The following is a 20,508-nucleotide window of genomic DNA, read 5'->3' as shown; positions in this document are numbered from 1 at the left end:
CTGCAATAAAAAGAGGCTCTGACCTTCCGACACAGACAGTTCCAGACTGTTGCTCTGCCAGGAACAGTGAAGTGGGTGGAGATAAGAGACTATTTCCTTACTTATACCTTACCTAGTTCTTCTCAGTCATATCAGAAGTGATACATAAGAGATTTAGGAATGCATCTTGTACTGTCATGAACAAGCAGGAGGCCACTCTGCATTGCAAGCTATCGTGTCTCCCCAAATATCCCTAAGCCAGTGAATGTCAGATAGTTCTTTCCTTAGCAAAAATTTTGTTCAGCTGAAATAGACACTGTGATTCTACTGGAGCTTACTCTGCATAGTGATGTATAAATTACCCAAATCAGAACAGAGGCTGACAAAGCCTTAATTTACTCAGGGAACGTCGAAAGCCCAGGAAATGCTTCTGCAGCACAGAAGAAAAATTAAATGAATAAAAACTTGTACAGACCACTCCTGTATAAAGATGTAGCATAATCATGATGATTTTCTCTGTCAATTTTTTTTTTTTTTTTTGAGAGAGTCTCGCTCTGTCACCCAGGCTGGAGTGCAGTGGCGTGATCTTGGCTCACTGCAGCCTCTGCCTCCTGGGTTCAAGTGATTCTCCTGCCTTCGGCTCCCAAGTAGTTGGGATTACAGCTGTGTGTCACAACACTAAGCTAATTTTTGTATTTTTGAGTCGAGATGGGGTTTCGCCATGTTGGCTAGGCTGGTCTCGAACTCCTGACCACAAGTGATCTGCCCACCTTGGTCTCCCAAAGTGCTGGGATTACAGGCATGAGATACTGCACTCGGCTCTGTCAAAATTTTAAAAAGACTCAAGGTCCAAAACACCTCCTTTATGAGTCTTTAATGGGAGCCCTATTTGCAGGGATGCTTGCCCACAGACCCAACAGCCCCTGGAATGCCCAAACTGACTGGCATTTTCTGTCATTTTGCGGATGACTGTTGCAGAAGTTCCACAGAAAGAGAAAACATGGTAGTATCCACCATTTGTTGAGCCTCTGCACAATGACAGGCACTGAGCTGATCTCTCAATACCATCGCCACATCGGAGCTGTTGGAGGCAGTAACTATGATTCCATTTTCAGAGGCAGAATTCGATGGCAAAGGGGAACATGGCTAACCCAGGGGCTGGGACAGAGGTGTAAGGGCTGGAATTTGATGCCAAAGTCAAGATGCTTACCCGGTGAGCCATCCGCACACCTGAATGGCGAGAAGTATCGCATCTCAGGGTCCAATTGAGCAACAGCTCTAACCCCACACGTCTTATAGTGAGGGATGTCTTCTATGTGCCTGATTTGAGTAGATAAGGACTAAAGGAAAAGGGCCCCAGGAAAGAAAGGGCTTAAAACCAGGAGCTATAAGAATTTCTTTTAGGATTAAACCATCCTCTAAGGAGATTAACTGGCAGATCTACACAGTATCTCACCTTGACCTAGAGGGTGGGACTTGAACAACTTCCAATGCATTCAGGGTGTTCTTGACTCAGGAATGCTTCTGAAGAGGGGAAAACTATCCACTTAATGAAACTACAGAAGTATAATTACCATGAGGTTAACAGAGTCAGGGGTGGGGCAGTGGGACAGAGTAGGAGAGCAGGAGGAGAGGGGTAACTGGTATGGATGGAGATGAGGAAAGCATTTGCTATATTTGGAGAACCTTTCTGGTTTTCAAACAGGAGATTCCCTGTGAACAAAGAGGAAAGCAAAAAGAGCCAAATCGATTTGCCAATTCCTGGAACAGAGCTGCTACCAAAAGAGGAAAGAGAGTAGGACAAACGCAAACAGATGGGGAAAAGGATGGATATTTAATTCACAAAACCGTGGCCTTACAGACTTTCGCTTCTCTGGTTTAGTGATTTTGTTTAGGGAAAAGAGTTGGTGTGGAAGTTAAAGGTTGAGAAAGAAAGAATAATTTTGAACAACTGAGTTTCAAGGTGCAACATCATACCCAGATTTTAAAGGATGCCCCTCAGGGAAAGTTAAGTGTTGGCTCCAGATCTCGGGTCAGAGTTTGGTTCCTTAACTCTCTAATGATGTGATTTTGGGCAGCTCACGTCATTGTTCTTCATTTAATTCCCTCCTTGTAAAAGGGGGTTACATCACGGAGCTGCCCTAAGGAGGAAGTGTGAATGGATGTAAAGTGCTCCCACCGCCCCTGGACCACCGTGAGCTGTCAATCAATGCTAGGTATCATGACAATGCATGGTGACCCAACGGGGCATCATTTTCTCCTTTTTCCTCTAATTCATACTAAGTACTAAAATTGGACATGACACGATTATGATGAACATTAATAAAACTTCAGTTCAGTTGAAAACTCTCAAGCTGGATAATCGGTAGAGTTATTCCAGGGCGCCAAGTCTCTACTGCAGCCAGGCAAAAACTGACCACGGCTGCACAGGGCTGCATTATATCCTTGAAGAGCCTTAGAATCCAAAAGGGGGTAAAAATAAAACGGATGGTGCCCCTTGGCATGTGCCCGATTAACTTACACTCAACAAGGGATAAGGAAAACACAGAGGCGGAAAGGAGCCAACTCCACAGATGCTGAAGGATGGAGGCATTAGGATGTCATAGATTCTCAGGCAAAGTTTGGCGGAGTTCGATATAATTTTAGGGATACCCTGGATTTCTACGTCCTCACACCCTGCGACTTGGATATCTATCTCTCATGTGCACAACCAAACATGTGTAAGCAGTGGCTGTAGCTGGAGGCCACTCTGTTCAACACAGGAGACACCCCTGAGTGTGACTAAGCCACCCTAAGGACAGGAGAGAGCAGCTTTTTGCTTGAATCCTAAGTTTTACCTAAGTCTAATGGCTGCTTCAAATTTCTTATTAGCTGATCATATCAGGAGGACTGTTCTATAAGTTGTTCTGATTTTTGCTTTTTAAAGAAAAGTAGTCAAATATTTCACTACCCAAAGCCCTCTACCACAGATGCCCTCTGAAGGCAAGATTTAAAACGTTCTTAAAATTGTGCTTGCTACTATTGGTCCAATTAAATATCAACTCTGTGAAGGTAAAGAAGGCTAACGTTTGTAAATCATTTCCCTACCTAAAAAATGCGTTCACAACACAGTTGGTACTGGTTGCGTGGCAGGTAGAATGGAAATCCTAAAGTTTGGGGTGTTCCATCAATATGAATATTCTGCAGCCCACATGTGCTATTCAAGTGGATCAGACACCCCAAATGAGTCATAGTGCTGGCAGAAAAAACTTACAAATAAATCATTATGCTTCCTTTCAAATTGTGAAAACAGGTAATGGACATCCCAACTCAGAGAAATATTATGTATAAAGAAATAAACTGTTTAGTCACTAAACCACATGGTTAGTAAGAAACGGGTACATAGCCACACAGCAGCCAACATACATCAGAACCTATACCAGAGTTTGGAAATAAAATCATGTGAACCAGAACAATGACCTTCCATGACACACACTGTGCATGTCCCAGACAATGGGAAATTTAGACGCACAAACAAAAGACAAACAATAAAACCTGCCCAAAGGCATAGGAAACACCTGCAATTTTTAAAATGGAACAAGATACTAATGATTATTTCATACGAAGCTTTAAAAATAATATTTGCTTCACTGTGGTGGCCACAAAATAAGATTTAAAGCTCTGTAAATAAATCAATTGAATGATATCTACAGTTTAAGTTAGAAATTTTCTGTCTTTTCAGGTGATCTCTCTTGGCAACAAGAGAAGAGATCTTTACAAACAAGAAAAAAGCTTGCTTGCCTTCCAGAAATAACACACATTAAAAAAGAAAGGCAATGATACACCAAGAGTAAAAGGTCTCCAGATTTGAAACAATAGCATGACACTGATTATTTTTATTAAAAAATAACACAAGACAAATTCCAGAGAAGAGAAACCCTACAGGATGACACTTCTCATTTCCCCATTCCTGACCTGTCAGAGGGGCTTATGAGATTCTGAAATAGCTCACAAATCACATGAAGGAAAAATGGGTCAACTGGCTTGGTGTTCAGAGACGGAAACGTTATTATTTTTTTAAACAAAAAAGTCTGTTGAAGGGTTTTGGGAAAGTTTTCTCTTTGTGCTTGATCCCACCCTCGCACAAGGTCCTCTGCCCCCTCTCTCAAGGAACCACCTCGACAGTGGAATGACGGGCCGGGTGTGCTGGGCTCCGAAGACAATGGGATGTTGTCAATCATTCATCAAAATACCCAGTTGTTCATGCTTCAGTTATGTTTTAAGTTCCTGCCAACTAGAGTAAGGACAATTGGAAACCCCCTGAGTGGGATGTAGCATTCTTACAGAGAGAGAGAGAGAGGTGAGCGGAATCTCCCAGCCCCTCAGGGTGCAAATGTGGTTCCGGCCTTGTCCACCCACTCCTGCCTCCTTTCCCATCCATGAGCCAATTCCCGGTCTGTTCATTTCTGGAGTTCTTATTGTCTCAGAGCCAACAGCATACAGAGATCAGTGGGATAAGAACTGGGGGAGACGGAAAGACAATGAGCTTCCAGCACAGCCAACGTCAGACCCCAGGCAGAACAGTCTTTGCAGTGCCCAGGCTCCCAGGCTTTCTCATATCCCAGACGCGCCGCCGCCCACCCTACACTATGCTCAGAGAGCAGGGAGTAGCGATGCTCACAGCAGAGCCATGTGGAGAGCACCTGATGGTTTCAAAACCAGCTTTGTTCAAAACACTTAGGAACATCTGGCACAGGCTTGATATAAAAACACGATAAATTTTAAAAAGCAACAGTGTCTTCTAATAAAGTTGCAGGACATTAAAAAATACACACTGGGTTTCATTTTTAAGTTCTCAGATAAGATTAAGTGCTAAAAATAACTAAAATCCTATATTCAGCACTAGAGGTTGAAAAGATTTTCTAGGATAGTACATTGTTATTCCCCTGGAAATACACGCATACGGAAAATAGATAAACACTTGGTAAATATAAGATGTATACAATTTCAGAACATAAATGTAAATAGGTCTAGGTACATGCACACACACACACGACGTACACTATGTACACTTTAAGATCCTGAGCTTCTTTATTGTATCATATGTATCTTCATTGTAGGAATAATTAATAATGAATTCTATGCAATAAGATAATTCCAGAGGCTTCTCTTACTATGTCAGCGGCTGCTAGGAAAGGATGCGGGGTGCTGGTGAAGAACCCTTGTCCTCCATAAATGCCAGTTTTAAAGGATGCATCTTATTCATCTTTGTGATCAGCCGGGATTTCCATTACTCATCTTTCCTTCCAAGATAACTGACATTTTTGAAGGGCACCCTTTTTGTTAAACTTTATTTCCTTCTACCAAAGAAGTCTTTTTAATCTTCTGGAATTAAGGAGTTCATTTCCATCCACAAAGTTCTTTTTGTTGACTTCCTCAGTCTGATTATTCGACTTGAGGGTATGCAGATGGCTGCATAGCTATCCCTTTTCATCCATGCTATCCTCAAAATAAAGTCCCAAAAATACTAGTAGGAATTAACATTTAGAAATCTCCTTTTTGGTCAATAGCCATCTTCATGGACTGTCTATGTCTGAATTAGATCAGTATTAGACAAGTAGGAGAGAGAAAAATCAACGGCAGAAGAACACCTTCAATTTCCCCATCTCCACATCAGCAACTTTAGCTGCACCTTTCCACAATTTAACAGGAATCAAAACAAAATCCTGAATCAAGTTCAAAAATTAAGTGCATAAGTGGAAATCCAAGAGTGAAAAAGCAGAAAACAAACAAACAAACAAACAAAAAAATACAAAGCTGTGCGGTGGCTCATGCCTGTAATCCCAGCACTTTGGGAGGCCAAGGTGGGCGGATAACGAGGTCAGGAGTTCGAGACCAGCCTGGCCAACACAGTGAAACCCCGTTTCTACTAAAAACACAAAAAATTAGCCGGGCACGGTGGCAGGCTCTCAGATACTCCGGAGGCTGAGGCAGGAGAATTGCTTGAACCCAGGAGATGGAGGTTGCATTGAGTCGAGATCGCTACATTGCACTCCAGCCTGGGCAACAAAATGAGACTTTGTCTCAAAAAACAAAACAAAACAAAACAAAACACGTGTCAAAAGAAAAAAAAACCCTTGTTTTTTTTTTTTGCTTTTGGTAGAAATACATTACTAGTGAGCCAATGCAACGCAATAATGTGGTTGGTAAAAGAGAGTGCTGTGATTTTAGGACAGAGTTTTAGAAGCACAGCTTCCAAATCCAGGGGGAAATCATTTCACTTCACTCCACGTTGATAAGGCAGCCGCTAGAAAGTAAAGTTGAAATCTTAAGGTCAAGACCTAAGAAGGAAAGTGAGACGCTCAGAACAAGGTGATTAAAATGAGGTGCAGGTTTTCCTATGAAGTCAGGGTATATTGCAGCTATTGATAATACTTTAGGATGGAAAAGATTCAATAAATCATGTTCTTCCCTATGCTGTGCTGCGATCAATGAATTGAAGAAAGTGGGGTTGGACAGGGGGCTTGTGGGTGGATGATGGGAGAGAAGGCTCATCCGTGCGATGGGGAGCTTTGGGGTGAGGCTGGCTGGAGTCATTCGCGTATCATTGAGGTATCTGAGTTACTGTGTATTTGTAAGGTGAGGCGGGAAGGGTGGGATTGCTGAAGAGAAGTAGGCATGTGTCAAAGCTAAAATTTTCCTGCATTGCAGTTTTATTAACCATAGCCTATGCCACGGTGCCACCTGCTGAGTGCTACTGATGGGCATTCTAGTTGGAAGAACCATTTATCCATAGTGTTAAATAGTGCTCTCTATTAATGGTGTTAGATTTGAAAGGTCTCACAATGATTGAAGCTCATCAGAAGGTGAGTGCTCCTTATCTGACATGCTTGGGACCAGAAGTGTTTTGGATTTGGGAGTTTTTTGAATTTTGAAATATCTGCATATACTTACTGGTTGAGCAACCCTAAACTGAAAAATCTGAAATCCAAAATGCTCCAACATCTTGAGATGACCTTTGAGTGTCAGGCCGGTGCTCAAAAGGGTTCTGATTTTGGAGCCCTTCAGATTTTGGACTGTTGGATTAGGAATGGTCAACCTGAATAGCCATACTGTAACTCTAATTGCATTATTTATTTATTTATTGAGACAGAGTCTCGCTCTGTTACCAAGCTGGAGTGCAGTGGCATGATCTCGGCTCACTGCAACCTCCAACTCCCGAGTTCAAGTGATTCTCCTGCCTCAACCTCTCAAGTAGCTGGGACTGCAGGTGGCGTGCCAACACACCCAGCTAAATTTTTTTGTATTTTTAGTAGAGACCTGGTTTCACCATGTTGGCCAGGATGGTCTCCATCTCTTGACCTCGTGATCCGCCCACCTCAGCCTCTCAAAGTGCTGGGATTACAGGTGTGAGCCACTGCGCCTGGCCTAATTGTATTATTTTAGTCTTCTTGGATTTCACATTAAACATCCTAATGCTATTATTTAGCTCAACCCCCCTTTTCTTTGGCCTTAGTTGATTATGAATTAGAAAAATAGCTTAAATACAACACATTATGGCACGAATGTAACTATTCTATCATCTGTAGAGATTAACTACATGTTCTCAGGATGCTTCTTGACAATACTGGCTTTCTGCAGTGGAACCTCTACAGCTCAACTCCTACACAATCCTTGAAGATGAGCAGATGGGTATTACTCCCTGGTCATCTCTCCCCTTCATGCTTTAAAGTGAAAACAAACTCACGACAAATGCTGTCCAGACGAGCGATCATTTCTAAGCAAGAGGTGAAGCTGATAAGGAAATAGAAAGAAACCTCCTCTCTTTCTATTTATTTTCTCTAGAAAGAATGCTTACTTTATGTCTAGTCAAAGGCATGTCTACCATTAGGTTTCATTTAGTGAAGCTGTGAAATGAAGCTTATTGCTTTGAAGTTTTAAGTGGGACTGAAAGTCTCTAAGTAAAACCTTATTTTGAAGAAGAGGAACTTTTTTAGTTCAACTTTTGGGAGTTGGATTATTTTCTTTTGCAATAGTGTGTAACACTTTTAATGACTTGAGGTCTTTGTGAATTTTACTCTGGATATACATATAAACCTACGCCTTTTTGTCTTTCCTTAAGTTACCAGTAAAGTCCATCCAATTTCTCTCCCTGGAGTCCTTAGAACAGAGTGGATATTCATCCGTCTCCAATGCATTCTTCTGTCCTTCCTGAATACGGGGCTGGGAGAAGACTAGTCAATGTTCTAGACCAATAATTCTATCATTCTTCGAAGAGAAGTCCAAATATTTGTAAAATTTCAGGTGTTAAATGATGAGGAATTTACCCCAAGGCCTTCAAGTGCAGGAAGCCTGGCTTCCTGTTTCAGAGTTTTGCTTGAATTTTCTGGACTGCTTATTCAATCCTCTCTTTCTTTTAGGTTGCAGTGGTATGGCCAGTTGGGGCTGTGAACATGTACAGTAAAATGTGTTAAAGATTTATGGATCTTGCCCTCTGTGTCTGGCATATCCCAGCTGCCTGAGGGTATAAGATCTGCCACTTCTCTAAGCGGGGTTGAAATGAGTAGTATGCTAAAAGCAACACAAACAAAAGCGAACTGCTTCCTCCAGGCTCACAGGATTCTGTTAATTTTGCTCTAAATTAGTGGAAACTCATCAGTCCTCAAAGGCCACGGCAATATTCCTTTCACCAAACCTAAGAAAGGCTGGTTTTGTTGACAGATGCTAAGCATGGGTGCAATGCACAAAACTGATTTTGATAGTAAGGTTCTCTTGACATACATCTCTTATTTTCATAAGACTTTTACAATGCCATAATCACCACCTAAAGTGCATTTTCTTAAAAGTAATTATTGCCATGCAGAGCTAAGACATGCCAGAACTTTAATTTTCTTTAGAGAGAGATCAACCTCACTATAGAATTCATCCAACCTTCGGTTTCTTTATTCAAAACAGACTTTAAGACGGAAGAACTGTAATAATGCCTCACAAAGACAACAATTTAATAGAAAACACGGATGCTGACAATGGAGCCAAGAACTTGTTAGGCCAAAGATATTATTTACCCAGCATTAATTACTTCCATTTTATTTTGTTCTTTTTCTTTTTCTTTATTTCTGGTTCCAAACCTCTAAGAGTTATTCACCCTAACAGTGTTTTAGATACAAAAACTTCTGTTCCTACAGTGGGGATTTTTCACGTGCTCACCGTGGCTTCGCAGGAAGCTGCCATCGATATGGGGCTCGCATCGGGTTCCTAGGAGGTGTCTGGCTGCTGCCATTCTCCTAGAATGCAAACCTCTAGGCTGGACACAGAGAGGAAAGGGACAGGGGTGTTTTGATCTTTCTAATCAGTGGGGACATATGGCCTTTGGAAGCCTGCTTTGTGCTTCCCAGGTGAGTCAGACCTCTGACACCTTGAGCACTTCAGTTGTCTACACCACAATGAACTCATTTGGGTGAGACGCCAGAGGGCTCAGAACTGCAGGCAGCTCAGGGCCTCAGGTTGACCAGCTTCCTAAGGACATTTTGAAATGACTGTTTCATTTAAAAATACATTTATTATATGTTTACCCTAATGTCAATGATAGTAACAGACAATGTAGTACGCAGCCATCTTCACCCTTCGAGGATGAAGGACACTAACCATGTCCTTCGGATTTAATGATGGACAAAATAAAGCAGAGACGAAGGGACCCCATTTCCTCATTCCTGGGGTACCCACTGCGTGCAGCATTTAGGTGGCAAATTCAAAGGCCCCTCAGTGAGGAAAATGTGCGTATGGTTGCTTGGTTTGATCATTTCTGCAATTTTCTCCCCTTGGCTATTATTTTACTGTCTCCAGAAGAAAACAACAGTAATTTCAAAACCTTGCAAAACAATCTAGTAGTTTTCTCTTTATTATCGAAGTAGTCTAGTAGAAGACCGCTCACAGGCAGGCACATTTAGACTCTTGTGTAGACCACCTCTAAAGGACCGCTGAGATAAACCCAACTGGGAAGACTGACTGTGGACGCTGTTCCTATATGAAGGTGCCATAGCTTTAGACATTCTTCCTGCTGCACGAGGGAAGACAGATACAGAGAAAACATTTCTATTCAAAGTAGCTTTTAGAAAGCATCTCATGTCTGGTAACTACTATGGTCTGGTCTTTTTAGAAATCCTGCAATTGTTTACTAAGAATGAATTGGAAGCGAATAAAACAAAACAATGGTCTTTGAAGATTGCCATTTCTTCTCTAACAGAGGGGGAAATGCTTCAGTGCTATACTTGTCAAAACTTTCCATCAGGAGGTCGCAAAAAAGGATTTCGAAAGTCAGCATTTTAGTTTGGTTTATAAGAAGAATGGAACTGTGAATTCCTTTTACTCTAGTTTATCAACAGTTCTTTGGAGTCTGTGTGAGGTTTTTAATCAAGACATGAAATAGCTATTATTATCTGATCCCACCTAACTTGTCAATCCGATGGAGTGTTGAGCTTTGGAAGTGGCATTTTCCTTCATGTCCTCCATCCTAAGAAAGGCCCTAGCTTCGTTTTAGCAATGGAGTTTTCCATTCCTTCAACACTCAAATATGTATTTTCTATCAGCTACTGCACGTAAGACACTGGTCTAAGAGAAGGAAAGAGTCAATGAACCAGGGAGGATGCCCCAGCAGCAGGGGCTGCAAGGGGGCCAGGGTGACTCTTGGAGAGCTAAGGGCATCGCGTGGAGAAAGGGCAGGTGCAGAGAGAAGGGTAGGGGGAGGAGTGCGCAAAGCTCTGGAAAGCCCACAGGAGCAAGGTGCGAAGCCCTCAGGAGACTCCTTTAAAGAAGTCGTGTGTCCTACCCAAGGTCACAGAGCCCTTTGTGACAAAGTCTCGAGGTTCATACTTTGGTGCTCCATTCAATGAGAATCTAGTTCTAATTAAAGAAAATGCCAGGCCGGGAACAGTGGCTCGCCCCTGTAATCCCAGCACTTTGGGAGGCCGAGGCAGGTGAATCACCTGAGGTCAGGAGTTTGAGACCATCCTGGCCAACATGGAGAAACCACATCTCTACTAAAAATACAAAATTAGCAGGGCGTGGTGGCACATGCCTATAATCCCAGCTACTCGGGAGGCTGAGGCAGGAGAATGACTTGAACCCAGGAGGTGGAGGTTGCAGTGACCCGAGATGGCACCACTGCAGTCCAGCCCAGGCAACAAGAGCAAAACTCCATCTCAAAAAAAAAACAAGAGAGAAAATGCCTTGAAAAACAGGAAACTTGGCCCCTAACACAGGCAGTGGATTATGCATAGCCACAGTTGGCTACTAAAATTTAAAAACAATATGTATTCATTCAACAAATATTTAGTATATATCCATCATGTGTCAGGCCCCGCGTAGGCCCCAGGAATACAGAAGTAAACAGAGCAGCCATCTTCTGGAGCTGTGGCTATGCGAGTACTTGAGGTCTGGCTAGTGAATGGAAGAAGTGAATTTTAAATTTTATTTCATTTTAATTAATTAAAACTGAAACTGAAATAGCTGCATGTGCCTAGCGGTTACCATACTGAACATCCAATCTCCGTGAGTCTGGAGCCAGGGGTAGAGAGAGGATCTGGGGAGAGTGGAGAGACAGGAAACTTGTAGTAAATGTGTAAGACTATTCTAGATAGTAAATCCTAGAAGAAAAAAAAATACAATATAAAGTCAGGGTTTCATGAAAGTAAGACCAAGATGGGTGACCTATTGGGCTTATATATTTACAAAAAGAATATTTTCTGAAACTTGGAGCTTCAGAACATAATGTGGCTCTTTCTTTCCAGCGAGATTTAACCATTCTCTTGAGTGGGACTTTTAATAAACTGCTGTAGAATTGAGTTAATTATGCAGCTGACAAAGAGAGAAGCAATTATGAATTTCTGGCCCCTCCTGCACTCGCCATCCCACCCCATATGATAAATATTTTATGTCAAAAGAACCATTATAACACCATTGAGGATTTGACAGATAATGGGCCAGTTTGGAGCTCACCCACAGAAAATAATCACGGGACCCAGTTGCTGCAGCCCCTGCAGTGCTGGATGAGCCAGACCACCTTCGCTCCAAAGCCACACTAAAAATAACCGCATGGTTTTGAAAGTGGGTGACAGCTATGTGTAGACAGGGCTATAAAAGCCTGGAAGCCAGGTGGCGTTTCTGCTGTTTCTGACTAATTCCTTGCCTTTTCTGTGCAGCGTGTAAAATGCTGGAGATTTCTTTTGCTAAGTATGCTGGGCACACCGTTAAAAAGTAACTGTGTGGAAAAACTGCACTTGGTTTGCAAAGAGGTCCGACACAGCAGCACTGATGTTTTCATTCCACACATGCACACATCTTCAAAGAACTAAGACAGAGGCCGGGTGCGGTGGCTCATGCCTGTAATCTCAGCACTTTGAGAGGCCGAGGCGGGTGGCTCACCTGAGGTCAGAAGTTCGAGACCAGCCTGGCCAACATGGTGAAACCCCATCTCTACTAAAAATACAAAAATTTCAGAACCCCTCTAGTCACGGAAACCCCCACACGAAAGCGCCCATGCTGCCCGGGCATCGCAATTCTCTCCTTGGGGAAGATTTAGTTTTGGGGAACTTCTCCTTGGGTAAGATTTGGCTATCTACACGGAAGGGTGGGGCTTATGATTGGCAATACACAATAGAAGATGCCCTTGGCAAGACTGCTGCTCTCAGAGAGAATATCTTGCCAATGGCTTTGCTTCGTATCTGCGTGGGGCACCCTCTCCTTTCCTTCCCCGACCCTGGGGGCTCTTCTTTTTCATCTCAAGATGACCCCTCTGAGCTGACAGCAAGAGCCAGAGACAAGGAATTTTCTTGCCTTCTCATTATCTGCCTCCATCCCGCTCCAAGCACTCGTTCCCTCTTCTCCTGGCGGCTATTTTTGCTCAGTTTCTCTCTGGTTTCTTTTACTTTGATTTATATTGTTGAATTTAAGAAATCTGGTGAGGCTAAGGATTATTTGACCCAAGTCCAGGGACCCACAGACTGTGGGAAACTCTTAGCTACATGAAAAAATGCAGTCGCTAAACACAACTTGTTGCCCTAAGCACTCAGCCACTGCTTACTTGAGAGAGCTTGTCAATCGCAACCTTCTAGAAGCATAGTCTCCAGGCTCTCAGCTGTAGCTGCCAGGCCACAGGGGGCACTGTGGGTACTGCCTGGATACAGGCTGAGTGATGCAGGGGACTCCACTCACTCGTTCAGGGCTGATGACGTGGGTTCTCTTTTCCTTATTGTCGTGTGGCAGGGCCATTTGACCATCTCACTAATTCCCAACACGGAGTTATCCAACCAGTCTTCGTATTTACCAGTTTTTGGAATACCCAAGTGCGTTAGGACATGGGAGGTGCCTTGTGAAGGTTGATGTCATTAAAAAATTTGAAACAACCTATTTGATCAGAGTTTATGGTCAAAAATCAGATGTCTGGGGGGAACAGGAACCTGGCTAAGTTATTGAAATAATGAACTAAAATTGACCTTACTTGGAAAAATCCAAGACTTTCACAATCTGCTAGGTGAGTTAACAAGCAAAGCAAAGCTGTCTTATTTGTTGACTCCGATTTCCTATCTGCCCCTCTACTGCTTTCTATACTATTAACGTTTACATTGTGTGGTGCTGATAACTCTGACAGAAATTCTGTAACTGAAACTCACTTTGATGCTTCTCATTCAACTGCCTTCCATCTCCATGGTGTATAAAGAAAGAAAACTGAAAAGAGAATAGAAAAAGAAGGCTGGGTGTGGTGGCTCACACCTATCATCCCAGCAGTTTGAGAGGCTGAGGTGGGCAGACTGCCTGAGCTTAGGAGTTCAAGACCAGACTGGGCAATATGGCAAAATCCCATCTCTACCAAAAAAATACAAAAATTAGCCGGGTGTGGTGGTGCATGCCTATAGTTCCAGCTACTTGAGGGCCTGAGGCAGGAGAGTTGCTTGAGGGCTGCAGTGAAAGGTGCTAGGGGTGGGCAGGCTTGTCTGGTGCTGATGATTGCCTGGTATTCAGTGGAGGGGTGAATCTGAGAACATGCAGTATCAATGAATCAGAACTTAGAATTTATAATTATTCCAATATACTTACTAGAGATTATTTGAAATACAGACCCTCAAATAACAATAAAGCCCTGAATCATTTGTTAAAGTTATTTCTTAATTCACAAAACAACTGAAGAGGTGGTTAGAGAGTTAACTAGGGAAGCATAACTCTTCAATAACGAGCGGAAACTCTCTTCTCATGCTGCCTATGTTCTTCCCTGCGCCCCGCAGAGCCTCACTCTTCTAGGCTGACATATGGGAAGAGGTGTACGGACACAAAAGATGATTATGCTGGAAAAAGAATTTGTCTAAGTCCCCAGACTTGAGTTTTGTTTTGGACTCTGCCACAGTCTGGGTGTGAGATCTGCAGAGGCCATTTCCCTCCTGAAGTCAGTGTGCTCAGATGTGAACTACAGGACATGGGCTGGCTCCTGGCTCAGCTCCTCCCAGCTCTGCCCAGGGAGGGGAAGTGGGCCTTGGCCAGCAGCCGGGCCACAGCTCCCGCCTTGCCTCTTCATGCCTTAACTCTGCAGCTTGCTGGAATTATCTATGGGACTGGGTGGTTCTGTCTGGGAGAAGCAATTCTCTCCCTGCTGGGAGAGTCTACCGCTCACCGCCCAAGGATGGAGAACAATGCTCTACAAATTTGACCCAAAGCTCATTCATTGGTCACATGAGAATCCATTTGGAACTGGAATCCATAGTATGCTTGTGATTTCTGCTTAGTGTCCAAAAGTTATCCAGTGACGTACAACTTCCGATGTTGGCTGTCACCATGGTGACGCACAGATGAACTGGGGTACCATGCCCATAAAAGGCTGAGCTAGCCAAGTGCTGGGGTGTGGCGAGTCTGCAGCCAGGCATTTCCAGGGCTGTTACAGTAGCACCACAGGGAAAAGAGACGGGAGCCACCCCAGGGGAAGCTGTGGGAAAGAACAAACTATGCACACAGCCCTTTTGACAGCAAGCTCTGTCCAGCTGCTATTTTTATGTATTATCTTACTTTAAAAAAATACTATCAGTCCAAAAGTAGGGCAGACAGAGCAATGCTTCTGCAAGAACACATTTGGGAAAATCTGTTAGTTAATAAATAGTTAAGCCACATGCATTGGATTTGTAGTATTGAAATAGAAACTCTATCTTGAAAATGTTTTAATACAATAGCTGCAACAGTACTGAGAGTAAATGTCTCCTGTAACATACAGGAGAATATCTCCAGGAATAAGAAAATGGTAAATGGCATCACCGATCTCTTTCTTACCTTTTATCATCAGCTATTTCTATCACTTTATCAGTAAATGTTCAGGGTCTCACCTGAATTAACAGGGCAGCCTTGTGTGCTGATTGTTAACACACCCCAGTGACTGGCTCTGTGTGGTCCCTTGGCAGCACGGGCCTCGGCCCAGGTGAAATGACAGTGTCAAGCATCATGCAGCACCCAGAGGTACAGGTACAGCCAGATTTCAGGCCACACAAGTGCTGCACATGCACAGTGGATCCCACAGTCCAGGCCCCGGGGTGGAGGGTGGGTATCCTTTGCCTCTGTCTTTTTGTACAACCCTTCAGACAGCTGCCAGTCACAGCTTAATTGGATCAGTGTTGATAACCCGTCTGAATAACTAGAGGAAAGCCAAGCCCACACGGAGTTTTGGATTACTCATGTTAATCAGATTAACCAGAAGGTGTCGATTTTTCATTTTACTTGGCAAAGTATAGAAAGAGACTCAAGGTGTTTCCTTCATTAGGGACGCTGGGAAATAAAAAGGTCTCAATGCCTGTGCTGTGAATTCACGAAATCACAGAGTCTTGGGGATCCTTAGAAATCCCCTCCTAATAACCTCACTGAAAAGACCTCTGGCATCGTGTAACAGTGCACTGCTGTGCAGATGCCATTATATATTGAAATAATCTGAAGTAGCTATGTTTACTGAAGAATAAAATTCTCCTAAAGGCATTATGGAAAATGTTACTATGTTGATTCTGCATTAAATAATCATAGAAAGTGAAAAGGAACTGGCCCGGTCACCTCTACTCAGTTTGTTTGGGTTCTGTTTGTCTGATGACATGGAGAAGAATGCAGAGTCCCTCTAGACAGTAACTCCATCCCACACAGCCAGTCTCACAGATATGTGTATACCACCAATTCTATCCATGCCCATATAAGGCTGAGCCAGTCAAGGGCTGCGGGGTGGAGAGTTCGCAGTCAGGCATTCTCATCACTGCGACAGAAGCGTCGTTGGGCAAATCCATAGCATGAGACCCAGGGGAGTTTTGCATCTCGTGAAATGGCTTCCATAACTTAAGAATTATTTAGCCTTGTTAAGTGCTGATAAATGATCTTCAACCAGCAATTTCTAAACCATAAAGTCCCCACTGCAGGCAGAGGAATGCTTAACCAAAACAAAATAACTGTTTTGAGAATTGCAACTAATGATGAACACAGCAGGTGGAGAGATGGGAGCTTTGATCAAAGGCGCAGGAAGCCTCCTCCGTTGTGATTTTTGAAATAATGATCAGTCAAAGGTCAGGAAATAGGATGACAGTATTTATAAAGAGGTTCCCTATCATGAACTGTGCCCATTTGATTTTGTGGAGGGGACAGAGGAGAGGAGGCAGCGGCATCGCACCCCAGCCCCGGAGGCCAAGCTCCAGCAGAGGGTCGTTCTCCCTGGCAGGCAGGGATGGGGAATGGCTACGGTAGAAACAGACTTCGGGATTCAACTTGGGGAAACTCATTTGAATACCCAAAGGCTGTTATAATTTCTGATTCCAGCAACATCAGGGCAATGCAGGCAAGAGTTTCCAGTTGCCTTGACAACCTGGCATTTGCCAAACGAAGGTGTAGACAAGCACGTGTCCTAGGGTAGATGCATGAGTCCAGGGAATAAAGGCAAGGAGGCTGTGTCATAACACAAAATACTACTCCCCACACCTTCACACATGCAAGATGGACTTAAACGTGCACATGTAAATAATAACTTTTAAACCAAGTAACACCAAGACTCAGTTTTAAAGGCAACAGAATCAGAGATCAATCACTTTGATTAAACACATTAAATCCAGTATCAGGGCAATATTTCAAATTCTGCCAGGTGTAATGGTGATAATTTGGGGTACCCTTTCTTCCTCTTACTTATCTATCAGATGGACCACATAAAAGACATTCAGGGAATGAGTATTTTCAAAGTGAGAATTGTTAGCAATGATACAATTGCCAGTGCTCTCTAGTTTGTGTAACTATATTGCAGTATAAATGCAACTATGTTTTTCCTTACAGAATATTTTCATGACATTTCTGCTTATGTATAAGTATAAAACATCATTGCTTTATATATGTACATATATACACACATGCAAACACACATATGTACTTATAATGAACAATGAACGAAAGAAAAGATGCTTATGAAAACTAAAATTGCTCTCAATTTTGTAGGAAAGTGGTACACATTGACCTGATTTTGCATTATATGATTGTTTGTTCTAGAGGAAGAGAATACAATTGTATTAAATTTCTTACCAAAGTGTGCAATGACTTAATCAGGCAATTTAAGACACTCTCATTTCAAATGGAAGTACAATCAGGCACCGCATCATGACTTTTTGGTCAACAACAGACGGCACTGAAGACAGTGGTGGACTAAGATGACACCGGATCTGCCCAGCACATGACCCACATGTTTGTGGTGGTCCTGGCGGGGACAAACCTACTGTGTTGCTGGTTGCATCAAAATGTGGACATGCAGTTATATGCAGTGTATGACACTTGGTGATAAGCAACTGCATCACTGGTTTCTGCATTTACTATACTTTACTTTTTATCATTATTTTGGAGTGTATTCCTATTTATATGTGTACATATGTTAACTGTAAAATAGCCTCAGGCAGGTGCTTCAGGAAGAATACAGAAGAAGGCATTGTTCCCAGAGGGGATGACGGCTCCATGCGTGTTACTGCCCCGAAGACCTTCTGGTGGGACAAGATGTGGAGGTGGAAGACAGTGATATTGATCATCCTGAGCCTGGGTAGGCCTACGCTCCCATGTCTGTTTCTTTGTTTTTAACAAAAAAGTTTAAAAAGTAAAAAAAAAAAAAAAATTAATAGAAAAAAATCGAATAAGAACATAGAAAAAGAAAATGTTTGTACAGCTGTACAATGTGTGTTTTAAGCTAAGTGTTACTACAAAAAGAGTCAAAAAGTTTAAAAAGTTTAACAGTTTGTAAAGTAAAAAAGTTATAGTAAACTAAGGTTAATTTATTACTGAAGAAAGAAAAATATTGAAAACGTTAAGTTTGGGGCCACCCAAGTCCCAGTGTTTATGGATCTACAGTGCTGCACAGTCATGTCCCAGGCGTTCACACCCATGCACCCCTCACTCCCTGATGCAGAAACAACAACTTCCAAGTCCCGCAAGCTCTGTTCGTGGTAAGTGCCCTATACAGGAGTCCCATTTTCAATCTTTTTACTGTACCTTTTCTATATTTAGATATACAAATACTACTGTGTTGCAACTGCCTACGTATAGGTTTGTAGCCTAGGAGCGACAGGCTCTATCACATAGCCTGGGTGTGTAGTAGGCCCCGCCATCTAGGTTTGTGTGAGTACTCTCTAGTGTGTTCAAGCAATGATGAAATTGCCCAGCCACACGTGTCCCAGAAGGTATCCCCGTCGTTAAGCGAGGCATGACTGTATGAGGAAGATAATATTATTTATTGCAATGCTGTGACTTACACGTCCACCTTTCTCAGGGTAGCACTGGCAGCCCCCGCTGCAGTCTCTTCCTCCGCACGGCACATCAAACTTCTTCACACCCTGCAACAATAAAACACAAGGCAAAGAAAAGTTACCTAAAACATTGCCAACTACAATAGGTATTAAAATATCATCTGTTGAGAATCCTTCCAACTCTAGAAACTATTCATTCAAAACATTCAATAAGGCTTTTTAAAAAAAAAAAGACTAATTTTTAGAGCAGTTTTTGGTGCACAGCAAAATCGAGTGTAAGGTCCAGAGATTTCCAATATACCCCTATCTCTCCCACCCCTGAAATCCCCCACCATTGACATCCTGCACCAGGATGTACAGGTTGGAACCAACCTGTATGCTGGTTACAATCGCCGAGTCTGCCCGCATCACCATCACCAGAGTCCACAGTTGAGACCAGGGTTCACCCTTGGTGCTGTATGTTCTATGGTCAAGGAGCCTTTAAATAGTGCTCACTGGGCCAGGCACGGTCGCTCACGCCTCTAATCCCAGCACTTTGGGAGGCCGAGGTGGGTGGATCACAAGGTCAGGAGATTGAGACCATCCTGGCCAACATGGTGAAACCCCGTCTCTATTAAAAATACAAAAATCAGCCAGGCGTGGTGGCAGGCACCTGTATTCCCAGCTACTTAGGAGGCGGAGGCAGGAAAATCGCTTAAACCTGGTAGGTGGAGGTTGCAGTGAGCTGAGATCACACCACTGCACTCCAGCCTGGGCCACAGAGTAAGACCGTCTCAAAAAAAAAAAAGTGCCCATAAAGTACCCAATGCCAAGCAAAGTCCTGGACCTCCAGCGTCAGGAGAACATTCCGAGAATCTGGATTCCATGTGAAGTGAGGAATCAGGAAGGAGCAGGCCTGTGGCATGCATGAGAAACTCTGGGGCCTGGGCAGCAGCTCTGCCTTCTGCCTGGACATGTGGAGCATGTGCCTGGGGAAAATGCTGGCAGGGAACCCAGAGAGGTGGGCAGGAGTGGGCCACCACGGAGGGGAGGAGGAGGTGTCGGTGCAAACGGTGGCTCCCTCATGGGACACACATCATGGTGATCAAAGGGAGGGCTACGTGAGGCAGGACTGGCAGGTGCATCTGGCGGGATGCCAAACCCTCACCCGCACCACTGATATCACTTGTGACTTCAACTGAGGGGCGTCGGCAGAGGAAGTCCACTTCCTTTCCCCTTCGCCCTGTGAGACACACTTATGCTCAGCAAGGAGGAGGAATGCCAGGAAGAGGCTTTCCTCAGGACCTATGCAGGCAAGTGGGTGACCCCATTGAGTGTTTCATCAGAGAAGGAGATACCACCTTAAGTGAGTCAGTGGGAAATGGAGGGAGTTCCCTGGATGGGCAATCCCGATGGGGCAAAAAGGTGTTTCTCATCCTTGATCTCAACTTTCAGATCAAAGATGGACTTGGAGATTGGGCTACTGGACAAGCACCTTAGCTCTTCCTTTCAGATCGTGACAGTATTAAAAGTTTTGAGATGATGGCAATCAGAGTGATCCTCTTTTCTCCCCTTTCTGATCAGCCGGGCCTCAGCACAGGCCTCCTCTCCCCTGACAGGTGAGCTAGTACAACGTTCATTCTACAGGTGAGCCAGTGCTGCCCTCCCCCCATACAGGTGAGCTAGTGCAGCCCTCCACTCCCACACACAGTTGAGCTAGTGCAGCCCTCCCCCCACACACAGGTGAGCCAGTGCAGCCCTCCCCCCACACATAGGAGAGCTAGTACAGCCCTCCCCCCCC

General features: G+C 43.6%; 1 protein-coding gene across 1 annotated transcript in view; it reads right to left on the bottom strand.

The window, feature by feature from the left end:
- COL4A2 (collagen type IV alpha 2 chain) overlaps positions 1 to 20,508 on the bottom strand; it is a 202,438-nt gene that overhangs the window by 133,256 nt on the left and 48,674 nt on the right. Inside the window, exon 4 of the mRNA XM_032151312.2 lies at positions 18,735 to 18,815. Within this exon, the coding sequence (XP_032007203.1) occupies positions 18,735 to 18,815 (81 nt within the window). The remainder of the gene's footprint in view (positions 1 to 18,734; positions 18,816 to 20,508) is intronic.

This window comes from Hylobates moloch, unplaced genomic scaffold, assembly GCF_009828535.3.
Source record: "Hylobates moloch isolate HMO894 unplaced genomic scaffold, HMol_V3 SCAFFOLD_4, whole genome shotgun sequence".
Taxonomy (NCBI): Eukaryota; Metazoa; Chordata; class Mammalia; order Primates; family Hylobatidae; genus Hylobates; species Hylobates moloch.
This window is presented reverse-complemented; position numbering and strand designations above follow the sequence as displayed.